General features: G+C 38.4%; 1 protein-coding gene across 4 annotated transcripts in view; it reads left to right on the top strand.

Moving 5' to 3' along the window:
• The window catches only part of LOC104601745 (nicotinate phosphoribosyltransferase 2-like), a 39,230-nt gene that overhangs the window by 11,530 nt on the left and 7,066 nt on the right, over nucleotides 1-20,634 (top strand). For all 4 annotated transcript variants that reach the window (XM_010265203.3, XM_010265202.3, XM_088893984.1 and 1 more), the window contains 5 exons: nucleotides 10,518-10,593; nucleotides 12,006-12,107; nucleotides 13,758-13,874; nucleotides 15,396-15,454; nucleotides 18,868-19,042. In XM_010265203.3, coding sequence (XP_010263505.1) covers nucleotides 10,518-10,593; nucleotides 12,006-12,107; nucleotides 13,758-13,874; nucleotides 15,396-15,454; nucleotides 18,868-19,042 — 529 coding nt within the window. The remainder of the gene's footprint in view (nucleotides 1-10,517; nucleotides 10,594-12,005; nucleotides 12,108-13,757; nucleotides 13,875-15,395; nucleotides 15,455-18,867; nucleotides 19,043-20,634) is intronic.

The following is a 20,634-nucleotide window of genomic DNA, read 5'->3' as shown; positions in this document are numbered from 1 at the left end:
TTTATTCTAGTTTCCAAGAGAAAATTGATGTTAAAACAGCATATGGTCAACATAGAAGATCTTGGTTTGTTCCATTAACCCCTCCATCAAGTTTCCCTTACTAAGACTAAGGAAAAATATATTAGGTGCAAGTGTAGTAATTATAGGAGTAGAAACCTTGGCAAGGACTACAACTGCTTCCCCTTGGAAAGCCATTCATGATTTGCTTCCGGTTTTCTCCCCTTGGATAAGGTATGATTTGAACTCTAGTAATCTCATAAAATTTTGGGAGCAGCCTTGGGTTGGGGACTCATCCCTGATGGACCAATTTCCCTCCCTGTATGCCTTGTCAGATTTGAAAAATGAACCCATTTCTTCTTTCTTAGTTCCTTCTGATTCTACTTCCAGCTTTGGGTGGAATCTAGGGTTGAGGAGAACAATAAGGGATACAAAATTGGGTTGTTTATCGTCCTTACTAGCCATCCTTGAAAATGTTTTCTTGGACCCGAGTAAGGATGACTCCAGAATTTGGACCCCCTCCTCCACTGGTTCCTTTTCTTGTGCATCGTTTTTTGAGACTTTGGTCCAACTTTCTGCTACCTTTGGGTTGTTTGTCGTTCCCTGTTAAAGAGATTTGGAGCAAATCCATTCCTCCTCGGGTTGGTAGTTTTTGTTGGGAAACTTTCCTAGAAAGAATAAACACAAATGACTTGCTTCAAAGGAAGAGACCTAATTCCTGTTTACTTCCCAATAGGTGTGTTCTTTGTAAAGCTGATGGGAAAACGGTTTACCACCTTATGGTTACTTGTCCGCTTACTAAAACTGTTTGGGAGTGGGCTTTTTCCTTTTTTGGATGCACTTGGAATCCCCCCACAAGTATGCAAAGCTTGATCTCTCCTTCGTTCTCAAGATGGCCTAAGAAAAGAGGGAAGGTCATGTGGAGAAGCATTAGGGCGGCAGTGTGTTGGTCCATATGGGAAGAGAGGAACTCTCAACTTTTTTGAAATGAGTCCTTATTCAATTCGATTTGATGAATTAACCTATAAAATGTCTTATTTGAAATTGACCATTACTGGTATTTGTATAATCCAAATTCGATTCAATTACATCAAATCTCAAATTTGAACTTGATTTTTGAATACCATTTTGATAGGCCCCCAATTAATTTTACATACACCAGGAAGGGGAAAGGTCAACTGGCGGCCAAGGGGGGAAATAATTGAACATGGGGGAATTTATGGCTGGAGGGAATAAGGAGAGTTTTTGTGGCATTTATAGCTTGTCAGTTGAGAATAGGAAGAGTATAGGGCATTTATAGCTTGTCAGTTGAGAATAGGAAGAGTATAGGGCATTTAGCATTTATAGCTTGTTAGTTGGGAATAAGAAGAGTGGGGCATTTATATTTCGACCAGCTGGACATTTATTATGGAAGGCAGTTATGCTATAAGATGTGTATAAGAAGGGGCTTTGGGGGATGGAGAAGACAGACTTTTGCTGAGTACAGAATTCTGAGAGTGCTTGGGAGAGCCGACAGTCTCTCAAAGAACCGACCTACTGTAAGTGATCTTCTTTTCTTCTAAATGAATATCAGTTCCCTGTTGAAGTACTAGTGGTTTGGATTCTGCTGTGAGTCTGTGAACTGCGTGTCAAATTTCTGGGACATATCAGTGGTATCAGAGCACGTCTTTCCTCGGCCATGGTGATAGCTAAGGAAGTGGCATCGCAGGTGGAGGGTTTCAAAGAACGCTTGACTTCTCTGCATTCTGAAGTGGATGGCTTGCGTGATGAGATAACAGCTGGACTGTCGAAGATCACATCCTTGGAAGGAGGCGTTCAAGACTTGGTAAGGCGTTTTGATTTGTTGCTGCAGCAACAGTCCTTGTCAGCTCCTTTGTCTACAACTGACAATGTTCCTCCTGTATCTGCATCAAGTCGTGCGGCTGACAAAGGAAAGGGTGCAGCTTTCCCGACGTCCCCTTCAATGACAGCCCCAGAACATACTTCTGATTCACTTCCTCGGAAGTTGGAGCTGCCTATTTTTGATGGGGAAAATCCAGATGGCTGGTTTTTTTGCGCGGAGCGCTATTTTGAGATTAATGGCTTGCTTCCGGCGGAACGTCTGTGGGCGGCAGTGGTCTGTTTAGAGGGTGATGCATTGGTGTGGTATTATTGGGAGGATGGTTGGCGACCCTTTCGTAGCTGGGCAGAATTCAAGGAACTCTTCCTTGAACGTTTCCGATCAACTCAGGAGGGAAACTTGCAGGAGCAGCTTCTATCATTACGTCAATCCACTATTGTCAAGGAATATCGTTGCCATTTCGAGGTGCTTTCTGCCCCCTTACGTGACCTACTAGAATCAGTCCTTGAAGCAACCTTTGTGAATGGGTTGCGCCCAGATATCCAGGCCGAACTCCGACAGATGGAACCCGTTGGGCTGATTAGAAAAATGGTTGCAGCCCAGAAAATTGAGGAAAAGAATAAGGCCTTATGGGCCTATCGATCTAGTTCATATCCTCGTGGGCCCGCAACGTCCCTCTCGGGAACCCACTTTAACTCACGGGTTTCGCAAGTGACTACTTCTGCTGTCACCCGACCTACACGAGCCACAATCCCTCCTTCTCCTGCATCAGCCCCTATTATTTAGGCCCCACCTGCTTTCAAAAAGATGACCGACAAAGAGATGCAATAGAAACAAGCGAAGGGTCTATGCTTCAAGATGATGTGGAGGAACTTGATTCTGATGCGTCTAATTGGGACTACACTTCCGGGGACACTGAAATTGCTCCGGCTCCAGAATCAGCCGCACTTTGTGTCTCGTCTCTTGTTGGGTTGTGTGCGGCAAATTCCCTTAAGGTGCGCGGACGCATTTTGTCACGTGAGGTGGTCATATTGGTAGACTCGGGTGCATCCCACAACTTTATCTCCATCCTCTAATCAGATTCAGCCTGTCCGCTCTCAAGATAAGTCTACTAAAAACATCTACTAACAAGGTAAAGAGGAAGGGAGAGAGGGGATCCCCTTGTCTTAGTCCTCTCGTAGCTGGCTGGAAAGAAATCTCTAACCACTCCATTAACCAACACAAAATAATGAGCTAAACAACCTTCAATCCAATCACACCACCTATATCCAAACCCAAATTTCCTCAAAACTCCCATCAAGAATGACCAATCTACTAGATTGTATGCTTTCTCCAGGTCCAGTTTACAGACAAATCCTTTCTTCCCCCTTCTCTTTTAGTCTTCCACACATTCATTAGCTATCAGGACTTGATCAGTGATTTGTCTACCTTGAATGAAAACCCCTTGTGATTGACTTATTAAGGAGGGCAAAACTATTTTTAACCTCAAGGAAATTACTTTGGCCACTATCTTGTAAATACTAGTCACCAAACTGATGGGTCTGAAATCTCTTGGCTGAATTGTATCTCCTTTTTTAGGTATCAAGGCTAAGAAAGTGGAGTTAATCCCTGGGCTAGTAGAATGCTCCTCAGCAAACTCCTCAAAGACTGCCCATAAATCTGACTTGATGATATCCCAACAGTCGTGATAAAAACCCATAGTGAAACCATTTGGCCTTGGAGCTTTAGATCGATTCATTGAGAACATTGCTCCTCTTATTTCTTCCAACTCAAAATCCCTTTCCAACCAGTGTGCCATTTCAGGTTTCAAGCTTGGCCAATCTAATCCTACCAAGCTAAAACTAGTGCTCTCTTGTCTCTTATATACCTCTTTAAAGTGATTTACGAAATAAGTGGCAATCTCCTCCTGGTCAGACACCAACACTCCATTGACATTTAGTAAAAAGATTTCATTAATGATTTATAAAAGTTATGGCATTTAGTACAAATTGGCACATTCAAGCACATCTGCCATCCCATTTGCAGTCCTACTTACCCAACTAAAAGTCATGTTATGCAGGAGAGAAGAATGGAAGAAGAGAGAAAAGAGAGAGAGAGAAGAAGAGAAAAGAGAGAACTGAGAGCAAAAGATGTTGCTGGCGGTGCAGATTTTTTAATATATATACTAGGGCGACAACAACTAAAATAAAAAAGAGTAAAAGTACAATAGTACCCCTGTAGTACTATACATAGGAAAAATAACAACTGTTAACACTCCCCCTCAAGTTGGGACATAGATGTCAATCATGCCCAACTTGTCACATAAATCATGATGCCGTGAGTGGTGTAGTCCTTTTGTAAAGATGTCTGCAAGTTGATCCTCAGAGTTGACATAGGGAGTACACACTTCCCCTGTGATAACCTTCTCTCTGTTAAAATGCTTGTCGACTTCGATGTGTTTAGTTCTATCATGTAGCACAGGGTTAGCAACAATGTTTATGGCTGCTTTGTTATCACTGAATAGGGTCGTAGGTTTGTCCACTGGAAAACCCAACTCACTCAACAGATTTTTTATCCACATAATTTCAGCCACTCCATGAGCCATTGCTCGATATTTAGCTTCAACACTGGATCTAGCTACCACACTTTGCTTTTTGCTTCTCCAGGTAACTACATTTCCTCCTATGAAGGTACAATAGCCACTAGTTGGCTTTTTGTCATTTAGGGATCCTGCTCAATCTGCATCAGTATACACTTCAACTTTCAAATGTCCGTGCCTTTGAAATAACAAGCCAGCACCTGGAAACCTTTTAAGGTATCGGAGGATTCTTTCTACTGCTTCAAGATGAGTGGTCATAGGGGCATGCATGAACTGGCTAAGGACACCAACTGCATAAGCAATGTCTGGGCGGGTCATAGAAAGATATAATATTCTCCCTATAAGTCTCTGAAACTGTTTCACATCCTTGATAGGTTCACCTTGGCTGTCACCTAATTTATGGTTAGGATCAATAGGGGAATCAACTGGCTTCACTCCCATTTTTCCTGTATCCTGGAGTAAATCTAGGACATACTTCCTTTGGGAAATGAAGATACCCTTTTTGAGCGGGCAACTTCAATTCCTAGGAAGTATCTTAGAGGACCTAGATCCTTTACTTCAAACTGTGTGTAAAGAAAACTCTTCAACTTTTGGATTTCATCCTTCCAATCGCCAGTGATAATTATATCATCAACATATACTATCAAAGCAACAATTTTACCTTCTCTTTTCACAAACAATGTGTGATCAGATTGACATTGCTTGTATCATTTCTGCTGAACTAGGCTCTCGGTGATTGTTTCAGCCCGTATAAAGACTTCTTCAACCTGCACACCTTTTGTTCATTGCCTTGAGCTTGAAAACCAGGGGGTTGTATCATGTAAGCTTCCTCTTCAAGGTCACCATTCAAGAATGCATTCTTGATATCAAGCTGATGTAGATCCCAGTCAAGATTAGCAACAAGAGAGAATAGAACTCTAATGGAGTTCATCTTGGCAACGGGTGCAAAAGTCTCTACATAATCAACTCCGTACACTTGTGTAAACCCCTTTGCCACTAAACGAGCTTTATACCTCTCCACTGTGCCATCAGCCCTATGTTTGACTGTGAACACCCATTTACATCCAATTGGATCCTTTCCCTTAGGAAGATCTACAAGTTCCCATGTGCCATTTTTATAAAGGGCATTAATTTCTTCCTTCATAGCATCGGTCCATTCAGTTACTAAAAGAGCTTCTGCCACATTCTTAGGGATAGGGACACTGTCAATGGATGTGAGAAAGGCTCGAAAAGAGGGTGAAATATTTTCATAGGAAACAAAGTGGGAAATGGGGTGTTTAGTGGTGCATGATCTAACACCTTTCCTATGAGCAATAGGAAGGTCAAGGTCATTAGCAACAAAGGTATCAATTGCAATGGGGTCAGGGACATCAATGGGAATCAAGATACCTGAGTGAGTATGATCCGCCCCCAAAGAGTTTAATGGCATTGGAGGTACAACTTCTGGATTCTCCACAACTCTTGAATTTGGTTGGCCTTTGTGACGACGGAAGAAGACACGGAAGGGAGGAGGATCAGGAAGAGGAGGGAGCTGAACCAGTTTCTCCTCATTCCTACTCTCCCCCTGAGGAGAAACAGGGAAAAAAGGCTCACTCTCAAAGAAAGAGACATCCATGAAAACATAGAATTTTTTAGAAACAGGATCAAAACAACTCCCTTCTGAGTGAAGGAGTACCCCAGGAATATGCAAGGAATAGCACAAGGATCCAATTTTCCATGAGTGGGTGACAAATTTTGGACAAAGCAACGACAACCAAACACACGAGGAGGAATGGAAAGAAGGGGGGCCTTAGGAAAGAGAAGCTGTTGTGGGGCTTTGCACTCTAACCAATGAGAGGGCATATGGTTGATGAGGTAGGTAGCACAAAGGACAGCCTCAAGCCAACAGCGTTTTGGGACATTCATATGGAGTAGTAAACTCCGGGCCACTTCAAGGAGGTGTCAGTTCTTTCTTTCAGCAACACCATTTTGCTGTGGTGTTCGGGCACAAGAGCTACGGTGAAGTGAATCACGTGAAGCAAAGAATTCCGTGAGATCACTATGAAAATACTCTTCGGCATTATCTGACTGAAAATTTTGGATTTCAGTTTGAAATTGGGTGAAGACCATCCGCTGAAAATCTTGGATAATTTTTGGTACTTCATCCCTGGTCCGCATGGGATATACCCATGTATATCTAGAATAATCATCGATAATGGTAATAAAATACTTGTAGCCACTCTCAGATGGTAAAGTAACAGGGCCCCACACATCAGAATGGACAATGTGAAAAGGAAATTCAGATTTATTATTTTTTGAAAGAAAATGAGTTCTATGCTTACTCAATTGACAAGTTTGACAAGAGAAATCTGAAATGGACACTGACTTAAACAATTCTGGAAACACCACTTTCAAAGACTCAAAAGATAAATGACCAAGACGACAATGCCATAAATAAACTCGACTCTTACAGGACTAACTCTTAGACTCTGTGACTTGAAGACCAGCCTTATTCTCCAGCATGTAAAGTCCATCAACCATACATCCTCTACCAATCGTCCTCCCCGAGGCCAGATCTTGGATCACACAGTAAGAAGGGAAAAAGGTCACTGAGCAGTTTAAGGAATTAGTAGTACTACTAACAGAGAACAAATTAATGGGAAATTTCGAAACATGTAAAACATCAGAGGGTAAGGCCGAGAGGGAGAGAAATGGTTCCTTGACTAGCTATGGTAGTGTATGATCCATCAGCTAGTCTCAGCTTGTCTCTTCCAGAAAGAAGGTGATAGGTTTGAAAGTAAGAGGACGTACCGGTCATGTGTTTTGACGCTTCAAAATCAATGATCCAGGGAGTGTCAGGGTTATGAGAAGCAACATGGAAAGCTGTGGCAGAGTTACCTGATGTAGACGCAAATGAAGTTGAGGAGCATCCATCTGATGAATTGCTCTACCATAGAGCTCTAAATGGTCACGGAAGGAATTTATAATATCCTCCCTTGGGTCAGATCCAGATGAATGTGCCTGAGTCACAGTATGAATGGGGGGCTGTTTCTCCTAAGTAGCCATGTTTGCCATAGTGTGTTTTTTTGTACCTTGCTGTCCTGACATTTTATTCATATCTGAACCTTGCTTCTTATTCAGATCTTAAGCCCATTTCGGCTTCCCATGAAGACCCCAACATGTGTCTCGGGTGTGTCGGGGTTTCTGGCAATGAGTACACCACAATTTGTCCTTGTCATCCATCTTTTTCTGAAGATCCCCCTTCTTAGAAGTATTTCCCCCACCAGTAGTAACACTCCCTTTTGTTGCCAACACAATTGCATCTCCTCTAGAACTGTTTATCAAATTCCTTCTGCTTTCTTCTGATTGTACAAGAGCATAAACTTCCTGAACTGATGGAAAACATCTCTGTTGGGAGACAAGTTTTTTGTACAGTTTTGCATCTTCATCACACTTCTAGTCCACACTCTGATAATGATCTAACTCCTTCCAAACAGAGGTGAAGTCTGAGTAGTACACAGATAGACACCTCTCCCCCTGTTTACAAGTAGACGATTCTACCTGTAGCTGGTAGATTTTTGCATAGTGTTGCAGTTCCGAATATGTTGATTTTGCTTGTTCCCAGATCTCATTTGCCGTTTCAGCCCACATGAAATTCCTTCTTATTTGAGGTTGCATAGAAACTAAAAGCCAAGACATGACCATGCTGTTTTCCTGGTTCCATCTGTCATATTCAGCACTCTCAGAATGTGGTTCTTTGATTCTCCCATTAATATAACCTATCTTTCCCCTTGCAGTGATGTACAACTTGATCCCTCTTGACCACTCTAAATAATTTAAACCATCAAGAAGAATAACAGCCATGGGAAAGGATAGGTCCACACCCCCACTCATTCCATTCAGCATTGAGGAAACACCGGATGTAGCAGAATCTTCACTACTTCATGATTTCAGATTCAAAAACAACTCGTAAATGGGGTACACAGCCTTAAAGAAATTCAACACTGAGGGGGAACGGATTTTTTATTTTTTTGTCAGAAACACACCTTTTGTAAAAACATAGGTGCTGTTACAGCACTAACAGGTCATCCCTTGACTTACAAGCTCAACACAAGTGTTGCCACAGTGCATACAGGTCATCTCTTGACCTACGCATCAACAGGACTGCTGTTACAGCAAGTACTGGTCACTTTCTGACCTTCAGTTCACCATAAAAGCTGCTGTTGCAGCACACAAGAGGTACTGGTCACTTTCTGACCCTCAGTTCACCATAAAAGCTATTGTTGCAGCACACAAAAGGTCCTCACGACCTACAGTTTCACAGGGATCAGTCGGCCCCACAAAAAAGGAAAGAAAGAGGTGCTGATCACCTCACATCCAATCGGAAGACCTAGTATAGGTTCTGCACTGGCACACGACCAGAAAAAAAGGTAAGAGAGAGAGAGAAAAGTTACTTCAGTGTGTGAGATCTTCAATCAGCCGAACAGTAGATGAGGGCGGAAGATCTGGAAATCTGGTGCGAAGAAGAAAAAAAAACTGTTCACTCGACTTCTTTCAGATCTGATAGTCCCACTCTGATACCATGTTATGCAGGAGAGAAGAATGGAAGAAGAGAGAAAAGAGAGAGAAGAAGAGAGAAGAGAGAACTGAGAGCAAAAGATGCTGCTGGCAGCACAGCTTTTTTAATATATATACTAGGGCGACAGCAACTAAAATAAAAAAGAGTAAAAGTACAATAGTACCCCTGCGGTACTATACATAGGAAAAATAACAGCTGTTAACAAGTCACATTGGATCTTTTTGCTCTCCCTAAATGCTTGTTTGTATTTCCAAGGGGCTGAATTGATTCTCTTTGTCCAAGCAATTACTAATTGTGAGTCTCCTTCAATTTCCAGTTCCCTGATTTCAACTTGTGCAGCAAGTCTCATTCCTTGTGGCAGAGCCCATGTTTCAGCTTGAACTGAATCTCCAAAGCCATGACCCGAATACAGGGCCACTACCTCTCCATGGTTATTTCTGAATACACCCCTATGCCTGCTCTTCTTGGGTTGCTAATCGAGCTGCCATCAAAATTCAGTTTCATGCTATTCCCAGCTGGTGGTCTCCAATCCATCTGCACTTTTCTACAAATCTATCTGATTGCGCCACGGCAGTCCAAGCCCTTAAAAAGTGTCATTGGTTGAGAACTCATGGAAAGAGTCCATGGTCTTTATCCAATGTGCTGTCTTGACAGTTATGAGGCCCTAGGATTCCTTTCCCCAATCTACTGATTTTCCCTCTTTTTCTCCCTCTTCTGGCTCTCACACTTTTCATACGAAACCTCACAATCTAGTTTTTCAATCTCCCTCATTCCTCTCTCTCTCTCTCTCTCTTTTTATTTCCTTCCTCTTCCTTCCTATGATAGACCTTCGTCTTGGCAGATTCTCCTTTTGATATCTTGGGTTTCTTCTCCTTCTTCTTTGTTTGCTCATTATATTTTTTTTCTCCCTTCTCCTTATTCAAGTCATTGTTGTCCTCTTTCTCTGTTGGTTCTAAGGTTGTCCTCTGCATTTCTAACCTTTTCTCACTCTTCTCCAATTCAACTAAACCTGCTAAGTGTCTGAATACCAAATCCATGATCTCCTCACTTCTCTTTCTCCCTTTACCACACCTATGGGTAAGAGTTCATATCAAGTAGACACAGATAGCTGGGTCTGCAAAGACAGTAGCGGAGGGGCCACTGGCCAGCATTAGCTTGAGTAGAAACAAAACCGGAGGATGGAATAGAGAAGTGACAAGAAGGGGAACATACCTTGGGCAACCATGATTAGGCACCTACCTAGGCGACTAGGTGACTAGGTGCTCCAGTCTCCCAGAATTGACTAAATGCATTGACAACTGTGTTTTCAATTTTGTGAGTTTTACTTGGATTTGCCTCTTTGGCCACAAATTCAATTGAGAATTTTATTTAGGTTCACAATTTTTCTTAAGTATTGTTAGTTTCTTTTTATACCTTGCTCTGATGGTCATTTTAAGTATAACCTAGCTATGTTTCTTGCATTTTTTTTACCTTCTTATATCCTAGTTGATTTTAGTAACTTTTAGCATGCTTCTCATGTCCATGTTTGCATCTTGTATTGACAGCAATGTTGCAGCTGGGAGGCTTTTTGGGATACCACTTCGTGGAACACATTCTCATGCTTTTGTTAGCTCATTCATGGTTGGTAGTTATATTGTTACTAGGACAGCATTTAAGGTTGTTTGCATTGTTGTCATTGTATCAATATTGTGGTTTCTTTTTTTTTTTTTTTTTTTTTTTTTTTTTTTCTTTTGATAAACAACAACAACAGGATTTTATTAAAGATGAAATGATAGCTCCCTACTACCCTGAAAAAGGATTGCCGGATCCAACAATATTGTCGACCTTGGATTTTCTTGTTTAACCAACATTTTTTGTGGACAGGATTTTATAAAGTAATATCAATGTTGTGATTACAAAAAAGACATTGGATACATTTTCTTGGCCTGATCTTCATTTTTAAGTGCTAATAGATATTCAATCCTGATGACTTGGTCTGAAGGGCCTTTTATTTTGATCATTTTCTTTAGTTGGGAAATAAGTTATCCTCAAATTTGATCCGATGCCATCTTTGAGATTATTTTATCATGTGAAAAAATTTGTGTAATAGAATGATTGGATCTGCAGATGGGAGGGTATGCTGCATATATATGCAAGCAATGGATACTGACCCAGGACCCATGGCATTGGATGTATCATATGGGAGGGTATGCTGCATATATATGCAAGCAATGGATACTTTATATGTCCAGAGCTGTCAAGTTTTGACTGGGTGGATTAGAAACATACATAGAAGGCCTTGCACTTTTGTCATGCTAGAGAGGATAGGTGTTTAGCTTCTAAAGGGAACTGTTAGGGACTGCCTAACTCTGGGACTCTTTCGAGGGAGCCTGCCTCCTGAATGAGAGAGAGAGAGAGATTGTATTCCCAAATTGATAGTCCCCTCCTAACCTCCTTTCCTTATTTATATACTGCTGTTACAATTCTGTTATACCAGCCTCTCCACTTGTCTAGTTTGTTCTAGTGGTTGGCTGTTAGTTACATTCTTTAAAGGCTGGTGTGGCCTTTTCTTGTACACTTGTATTCCCTTTATTTGTGTCTCAACAGGAACATCCTGTTCTAGTTGGTTCCAAATCAGCCAATGTCGTTGCTGATTCCTTAGTTCAACAAGTATAGATAAAGGAGATACAGTGGGGATTGGTTTGTCTGAGCTAGCCATGGGTTTATTTGGGTGGCTGGTGGGTGGGTCAGCCTAGGGGTGGAGGCTGCTTCTTTCTTCTATTGGTTGTAATTTTTTTTTTGCCTCTTTCTTGTGAATGATAAATTTCTCCTTGTTGATATTTGTTACTTTTTCAACTTTACATTTGGGACACACTGACGTCGTTAACTGTTTACTTTATGTGCTTATCAGTGCCTATGATTCAACATGGCAACTTCTATTCATCATTATATTATGTAAATCATTTTATCGCAATTTTATACTTGCAGTAACCTGTCTGTATTTTCTTGTGTAAGTTGTTTTTCCTTGTTCTCACTTATCAACTGATGTGCAGAGTCCTGATGAGATTATTGACAAATCACTTCGTAGTAGTGATGGCACAGGTACCTGTGAAGATTTTGTTAGTCTGGTGCAGACCTGGCTAAGAAAAATTCAGGTTGTTTTTTTGTTGAAAGGATTTCTATATAGTTCTTTCTTGTCCATTTTAACTAAGTTTAGTCTTTGTTGATGTTTTCTTATATTTGTAGTTAGAAACAACTGAGTAGACTTGCATCTTGCTAAGTTGTTACATTCTACTACATTGATGCCATGCGGTTTCCTTTGCTTTAAGATAATTACAATTACTGGCTTACATCTCTATTATTCGATTAATTGTGCAAAACCTGCCAAATTACCAGAATTATTGTCTTTTTTTTCTATATTGACAATATTGTGTCTGATTTGTAGTTGCAGAGCAAAGATTGAGCTTTTAAATAGGTTATACTAATATTTGATAGGAATTTGCTAGCACCATTGTTTAAAGATTCAACATATTTGACTAAACTATGAAGTGGTTCCATTTCCATGTGTTCTGATGCTTTTTCCAATTGTACAATATCTAAGGCAGCGACATTGATTGAAATTTATGAATTCCAAAGGCTCCAACCAATGACAGGTCTATGGACTTCCAAAGTAATTTAACCTTCAATACCAAATAGATGACCCATCCAAGACAAGAATGTATTCTTCAATCAACGTAAACTAGTCAGAGTAAGAAGAGGAACACCACAGAGAGAAAATGCCTACGGTTTAGAAGTTAAAATCAGAGTTAGGTATGGATGTAGTGAGTAATAGGAAATGGTATCATATTGGCAGTACCAATATAAACAGTGTGGACTCTATTCTGAGCTGTAATAATATTTGGATACCTGAACATTGCATACCTATTTGAATTGGTCACACTATAAGACACTGATATGATTACAAACATGGCAATGCTGGATGCTGCATGTTACTTCTAGGTTATAAGTTTATTGTATTTGTGTGTTTTTCTTAACTCCTATAATCAAAGTTTCTGTTTTCTCACACAAGTAGATAATTGGTATGCTTCAACAAATTTTACTATAAGAAACTAGTCAAGCATTAGAAGTTGCATTGAGTTTAACTAGATACAAGTGTAGCTTAAAGAATATCTGTTAGTACCAACTTAGTGAGGGTATTTTAGTCTTTTACCCTATTTAATTCTATGTAACTGGACTGTTTTATCCTAATTTATGTGTCCCATACTTAATAGGGGCACAAGGGTCTTTGTACTTAATCCATAGATAATGGCTGACTGGAGGAGAACTACTCTTCTCAATCAACCATACTTCTCCTTGCTTCACCTATTTTCTCTACTGTTTTGCTGCTACATTTTTCTTGACTTCTGGGTATAATGTCAAGTTTGAACTCTTAATACAACATCAACATCTAGGATAGAAAGCTACTTTCGCATCTCATAGTCCATGCCAGTATCCATATATGGGAATCTTAGCTAAACCAGGGTTTCAAACATGCAACTCATGATATGTTGCTTTGGCCTTTAAAGCCAAGACTATCTGTTTTAGCTTAATGGCACAAACTGAAACTCCATGCTTTTGTTGAAAAAGATTCAGAATTACTTTCTGTTTTTCTCCTCTCTTTTCTGTGCGTTGTATTTGAACCATTTGTGAACATGGATAATGGTTGTCTATTGAGAATATGTTGTAATGTTGCTGTTTATCTGTCTTCTTTTGTTCTTAGTTCACCATTTGACTTTTCATGGGATCTGTCTGCACATGATCTTCAGTGGGCAGATTCATTGCGTGGTGTTTTTGGTGAGACCAATCAAAGTGAATTGGCAGCTTTTACCTCGTATGCATTGGCATTCCCCCACAACTTTTTAGCCCTTGTGGACACATATGATGTAAGCCAACTTGTTTCAGAATACGAAGAATCTGCTTATGTTATTAACTTGTCATTCTGTTATTTTTAATCTTTAGTCTACCATAATCAATCTCTATTATTCTTTCATTTATGCCATAGCATCAGCCTTATCTTTGTAGCCGTTTGAAGCCCCATCCTGTATAATTTTTTCATAAAACTGGTGTGAATTATTTTGGTGTTATCTAAAATGCCATTTTTTATTAAAAGTAATATTTATGACAATGATTATAGATGTTACCCCTCTATATTTAAATTTATTGATAAAACTAGAGGGCAAATAAGGTAACCGGTTATTGATATTAAATGAGTCGAAAAAGGTAATATTAAAATATTCAATGCATTGAATTCTCTCTCATTAAATCCAACATTTAAGTTATTAACTTGTATTTACCTTCATTGAATCATATATTTAAGGCATTTTTGTTTCTTGTCATTATTAAATTCTATTAATTAAATCCATACATAATAAATTAATAATTTCAATAACACAAAAACTTATACTTTTAAAATATACCTAAAAAAATAGTGGTTTCATCTAGGTGGTGGTAAGAAATTAAACCATTTTGTGTCAAATGGGCCAATCCATGTTTCCACAATTAAATAGTAAAATTCAAAAATAGATAAAATGCAAAATAAATATAGAAATTCAAAAATAAGAAATAATTTTATCAATGGTGAAAATGTAATACAAACTTTAATGTAATCCTAGAAATCAAACTTTCTTTTTTGGGTGGTAGTTAGTGTTTGGGTCAAATGAATCAATCGATGATATGATACTTTTAAAGGAAAATCATGATGTCATAATTGAATAATAAATATTTAGAAAAAGATAAAACACAAAAAATGAAAAAGTACAGAATTTTGTAAAAAATATTTGAGAATATTTCTAATGTTATATATGGGTCATATTAAATAAAATAATTGTTAATATAAAGATTATTTTTATTTATGACAAATGGAATACAAAATTTAATAATAATGATAATAATAATGATAATAATAATAATAATAATAATAATAATTGTTATTGTAATTTAAAATTTCCATGTGCAGTGCAATGCACACACACATTACTACAAGCATTTAAATTTATTTTTAATCATATTGTTACTTTTGTTAATTTTCAATTTCTATCTTTAAAATTCAAGTAATTAATATGAAGAAAAATATCTCACATGCAACGCATGTGCTTAATTACTAGTACTCTATATAAACCAATATTGATCCTTACTTCGTTTAATACCCCCAGTATGGTCCACAAAGTTAATTATTGTTATTATGTGGTCAACAGTATCACAATGATGCTTGTGTTCACCAATTAGTATGTTGTTTGTTATCATTTCAAGCACTATAGATTTTTTTTAGAAGGCAATATCTGTTATTTCTTACCATCATAATGGTATTAGTTATTTCACATTTTACAACTTGAACTTGCATGTTTGATCTAGCTGCATCTCATTTTCATGTTTGATAATGGTTCTGTTGGAATCCTTCTTGTCAGGTTATGAAGAGCGGTGTTCCTAATTTCTGTGCAGTTGCTTTAGCACTTTCTGATTTGGGGTATGTTTGGAATGTTTAAACATTCATAAAAAATAATTTTTATCAATAAAATCCCTCTCCTAAATGTTGGTGTGAAGATTTGCTTTGACAGATAGTTTCTTCTGTATTGTTAGTTTTAGTCAATTCTTTTCTTTTAAATATCAAATCATTCATCTAAGCTTGCACTGCTTCATAAATGAACATTATCTTTAAATGGGATGGGTAACCCAAGAAGACTCCCCCTCTCAGATAAAATTAACCTTATGCAATCATGCAAAGAATGAAGTAACGTAAATAAATAACCAACAAATCAAAGCTCTAATCTAAATACAACTTTCTTCTCTCAACAATACTCGTAGCCAAATTGTCAACAGGAGAATTAGCAACCTAGGAATTTGATTGAGTAAAGGACAGTCAAGATGGCTCTTGGATTAGAGCTCAGATGATTGTGTCAATGAAGGGTATTTTGGACTGTTTTCTGTAGGACATGGCCTAGTAGTCTGTTTTTTCTAGTCATAGCTTATTCTTAAATTATATTGATGTATGCATGTATAGGTTTGTGCTTTTGTGTGTGCATCTCTTCCACATTTTTGGCAATCAGTTGATTGATGTTTTAATTGAATTCTTATGCTTATTGTTCTGTTGAGTGATTCTCATAAAACCCTAGATGGTCCTAGGTACCTGATCAGACAAATTTGCAATTTGTTGAGATTTCACAAGAACAGTCTCTGATGTGATATTTTCTGCACAAGGAAACATTTCCTGGAACTTCAGGTTTAGGAAAGGTTTACTTGAGAGAGAATCGGATGAATCTGTGACATCTCATATTCTTATTCTCTCTTGCCCTTTCTCTTGTAAGGTCTGGAATCATTTCTCTCTGTTTGGAAGAGGTGGAATACTCCACAAAGTATCTTGGATTTGTTGGAAAACAAAGAACTGATAGTGGAAACCCTTATTGAGTTAATTGAAATTAAAGTTGCCTATTGGGTATTGGTATGCGAAGAAATCCGTGGGGTAGGCATGGATGATATTCTTAGAGGTTGGCATATAATAGCCAATTTTTCTATTTCTAGACCACAAAGAATGCTCACTTGGCAACCTCTTGAAGCTGGGCAGGCTCAAATTCAATTTTGACGGATGCTCCTTAGGCAACCCAGGAGAGTCTGGTGTGGGAGGTGTGGTAAGGGATGAGTTTGGAAATGTTATATTAAATTTCTCGGGTGCTATTTGATACTGTGCAACATTGGATTAAGTTTTTCAGGTGCTATTGGGTAGGGGTGGCAATTTTTCACCCAACCCGCTGAACCCACCCAGTATCTAACCCACCCAACCCGCTCATTTACTTAGCGGGTTGTGTGATCAACCCATCACCCAACCCGCCCATTTAAATGGGTTAGGTTGTGGATAACCATTGGGTTAACCATTACAGACATAAGTATAATTAATGCATTAATTTTCTATTAATTATTGACTAAATTTAGTTTTGTCTTGAATCAATACGCTTCACCCAACATAAATCCAAATAAATTTGACCCAAGTTTGGACCAGTTCAACGCGGTTTGACTCGATCCAGCATATACTGATCTGGGGTGACCCGAATCTGAAATGGACCCCGGGCGGGATGGTTTGGTACTGCTTGCTCTACCTGGCTTGGGTCATCCGGTCCAACCAGTATTCACACAGCCCTACCCAACCCGGTACAAGCCAATCCGGGTTAACCCGAATCCGAAACGGTTTCGGGTGGGATGGTTCAGTGTCCGTGTGCTTTGCCCGGTCTGGACCGTCCGCCCGGCCAATATCCACCCAACCTGACCCGAATCCGGACGACCCGATTTACTTACGTCGACTCACTTCGGGCTAGTTGGTTTGGTCCCAAACCCGTGCACAAACCTGATATGGTCGGTCTGGTCCGGTCCGACCGTACTGATCCAGATCTAAGTGGTTCAACCACCCTTGATGTGATTAGCTCGAAGATAATCCAATTAGATAGTTCAAGTTGGTCTGACCGGTTTGAACCTAAGTGGTTCGGTCAAACCCAAAATCCAAACATAGTCAAATGGCTTCACCGCTTGTGTAAAAATAACATGCATGTAATGTGATTTGAACCTTCACTTGTGTAGTAACTACAATTACCACCAAGCTATGACCAACTTATTTGTTAAGAGAGAGTTAGTTTGTTTTTTAAGTCCATAAGTATAAGATTAATGGGTTTGGGCTGGTTGAATTGGGTTAAAGCGGGTTTGGGTTGAACCCAACCCACTTAATTTTATATAACTGGGTCATTAATGGGTTGGCGGGTTAGATGGGTTGGGTTGAAGCTCAACCCAAACCAAACCCAACCCAACCCGCCCAATTGCCACCGCTACTATTGGGTATGGTAATTCATTGACAGCAGAGTTGACTGCCCTAATCAAAGGACTCAAGTTGCTAGCTTTACAGAATTGGAAGGATGTGCTCATCGAAGGAGACTGTAATGTGGTTATTATTTGGCTCATTTCAGAGGACCCTCCCTGGAGATTCAGATTTTTGGTTAGGGAAGCCTCTTTGTTGGGTAGAAGCCTGAATTGCTTGTTCAGGTGTTGCCAGATCAGCCAATTTCCTTGCTGATAGCTTATCCAGGGCAATAGTAATTAGTCAAGGGTGCGATTGGGGGATGCCAGGTCCAGGGGCCCTATTGTAACTGGAATTGTTGTTAGTGGTTATGTATTGTGAGCTCTGTGCTGTTTCTTTGTACTGCACCTGCTGCCTTTTTTGGGCTGTCCAGGTTTTCTTTCATGTTTCTTTTATACAAATCCTGTTAATTTTATAAAAAAACTTCTAGATTTAATCACTCTCTACTGTTCACCCTAATCGTCATCCTTAAACCTTTTGTAGACCAAACAGCATCCTCAAAAGTCCTAACTATAAACCTAAGAAGTGGTTATCATTTAGTTACCTAATCTGGGTGCTAAATCTTACAACAATTGGTATTACCTGTTCACCATGCACTCTGTCCTACATCATCTAGAACATAATGATTGATATCATTTTCTAGCTTATACTTTTACCTCTAAAATTAAAAGGCAGTCCCACACATCCATAGCCTTATAAAAGGAACATTTTTAATTCCTCTTCTCAATACCATCCAAGAAAGAAACTTTTCTAACTCCCACACTTCTGGCTGATCACTTGTGGTGGTATTGACTATTGAGAACAAGAAAAGTTCCTTTTTTGGATGGTATTGAGAAGAGGAATTAAGATTTTTATTTTTTAGATTTTTCTCTATAGCTTACGAGTATTCATGCAATTATTTTAACTTTATCAAATAGCAAGTAAATATTTTATTATTATTATTATTATTATTTATTATTATTATTTATTATTATTATTATTATTTATTATTATTATTTATTATTATTATTATTATTATTATTATTATTTATTTTTTTGTACAGGTACAAAGCAGTTGGCATTAGGTTGGACTCTGGTGACCTTGCATATTTGTCTATTGAGGCTAGGAAGTTCTTCCGTGCAATTGAAAAGGAATTCGGAATGCCTGGTTTTGGAAATATGACCATTACTGCTAGTAACGACCTCAACGAGGAAACTTTGGATGCATTAAACAAGCAGGTAACAAATCTGAACCATTTTTAGTAGGTGGCTAGGCAATGCATGGGCGTTTTGGCCTGGAAAGGCAAGTTGTTGCCCAGGAAACAACTAGGCATCACTTAGGTCTGATAAACATGAATAAAATAAATAGACATTAAGTCAATAAATGTTGAAATGACAACCCACAGTTTTTGTAATAACCTTCTTGGTTCAAAGGAAAATGGACATACCCAAAGGTTAGGTCTTTATCCAGTTCATCCCTCCCAAGACCTCATATTTTCAGTACCAACATTGAGCAATGGCCCTTCTAACAACTAATAAACCAACTAGCCATTTGGGATCTTATTACCAGCTGTCCATTATGATACTGGATAGAGTACATGGCTAGCGTGTATGATATAAGCATATTTTAACAAATTATACTATAAAAATAATCTTTACATGATAAAAATTTAATTAAATTGGTGAAGACAAAATATTTAGCTACAAAAACTAGATATAAATGCATGATACAAATATATTAAACGGGGATATCCATACCCATATCCATGTCCAGGATTTTAGGAAATGGAGACTTGTATCTGCATTTCCTGTATTTGTGCCAGTCTTCATGTCCACATCTGGGCATCATAACTAGTCCATTGACTTATCATTTTAGGCTTTTCAATATTTCCACACACCAAAAAGTGCTTGTATGGTTGTAGTATTTTTTCATATTGGAAAAATTATGGTACATATAAATTGTTCACCTTTTCCTATATAATGATAATGATACTTCAGGCAAGATTTTAGTCTTGAGGATGAAATTTAGTTTGGAAAACGAAATATAAACACATACTATAAGCATATTACATGGGATACCCATACCTATATCTGTGTCTAGGATTTTATCTTGGAAAACTATGCACTTTTACCCTTATTTTCCCTACATTTTGGTTAATTAAAAGGCCTGAGCTTCTTTCTTTTATATTCTCCATTGTCTCTTTTCTCTAGCTAATGACTTCATTACAAGTGAGAGATTATCAATTAGATTACTCAGGTTAGTTGCAAAAAATTAGGTTTGTATCTAGTCCACTCCTCCCAAGATCCTAGATAACTGGGACCAACATTGTGTAATTTTTTTTACTCAGGTTAATTAAAAATTATCTCTGCACTATTTCCCTCTTCCCTCTCCATGGGCATCTTTATTCTCTTCCCAATATATTTATCCATGTGACACAGAAAAGGAAGCAAGGAAAGAATCCATGGAGAGATAAATCAGTTTTCCTATTACTAAAGCAATTTCAAAAATTTTGGGTGTTATATTCCTTAAAAATAAGGGTTTAAGTCTTTTAGATATTTATTGATTTCAGTAAATCAAAATTACTATTTATGATACTTTTGGACTCACTATTTATAGTAATTCTCTTAATTACTATTTATAGTAAACTTGTGATTTACTATTTTTAATAGTTCTATTCTTTCTGTACTAAAGTTTTAGTAGGATTAGGAAAGTGTTATTAGTGTTGATTTAGGATCTAGAGTCTTTACTTAAGTGTCCCTATTGGTTATTTATAGGTTTGTTTTAGTTCTTAAGCAATTAGAAGTTACTTTTGAGTCAGTTTACTAGTCCA

This window comes from Nelumbo nucifera, chromosome 1 (assembly GCF_055504915.1).
Source record: "Nelumbo nucifera cultivar China Antique chromosome 1, China Antique-T2T, whole genome shotgun sequence".
Lineage (NCBI taxonomy): Eukaryota > Viridiplantae > Streptophyta > Magnoliopsida > Proteales > Nelumbonaceae > Nelumbo > Nelumbo nucifera.
This window is presented reverse-complemented; position numbering and strand designations above follow the sequence as displayed.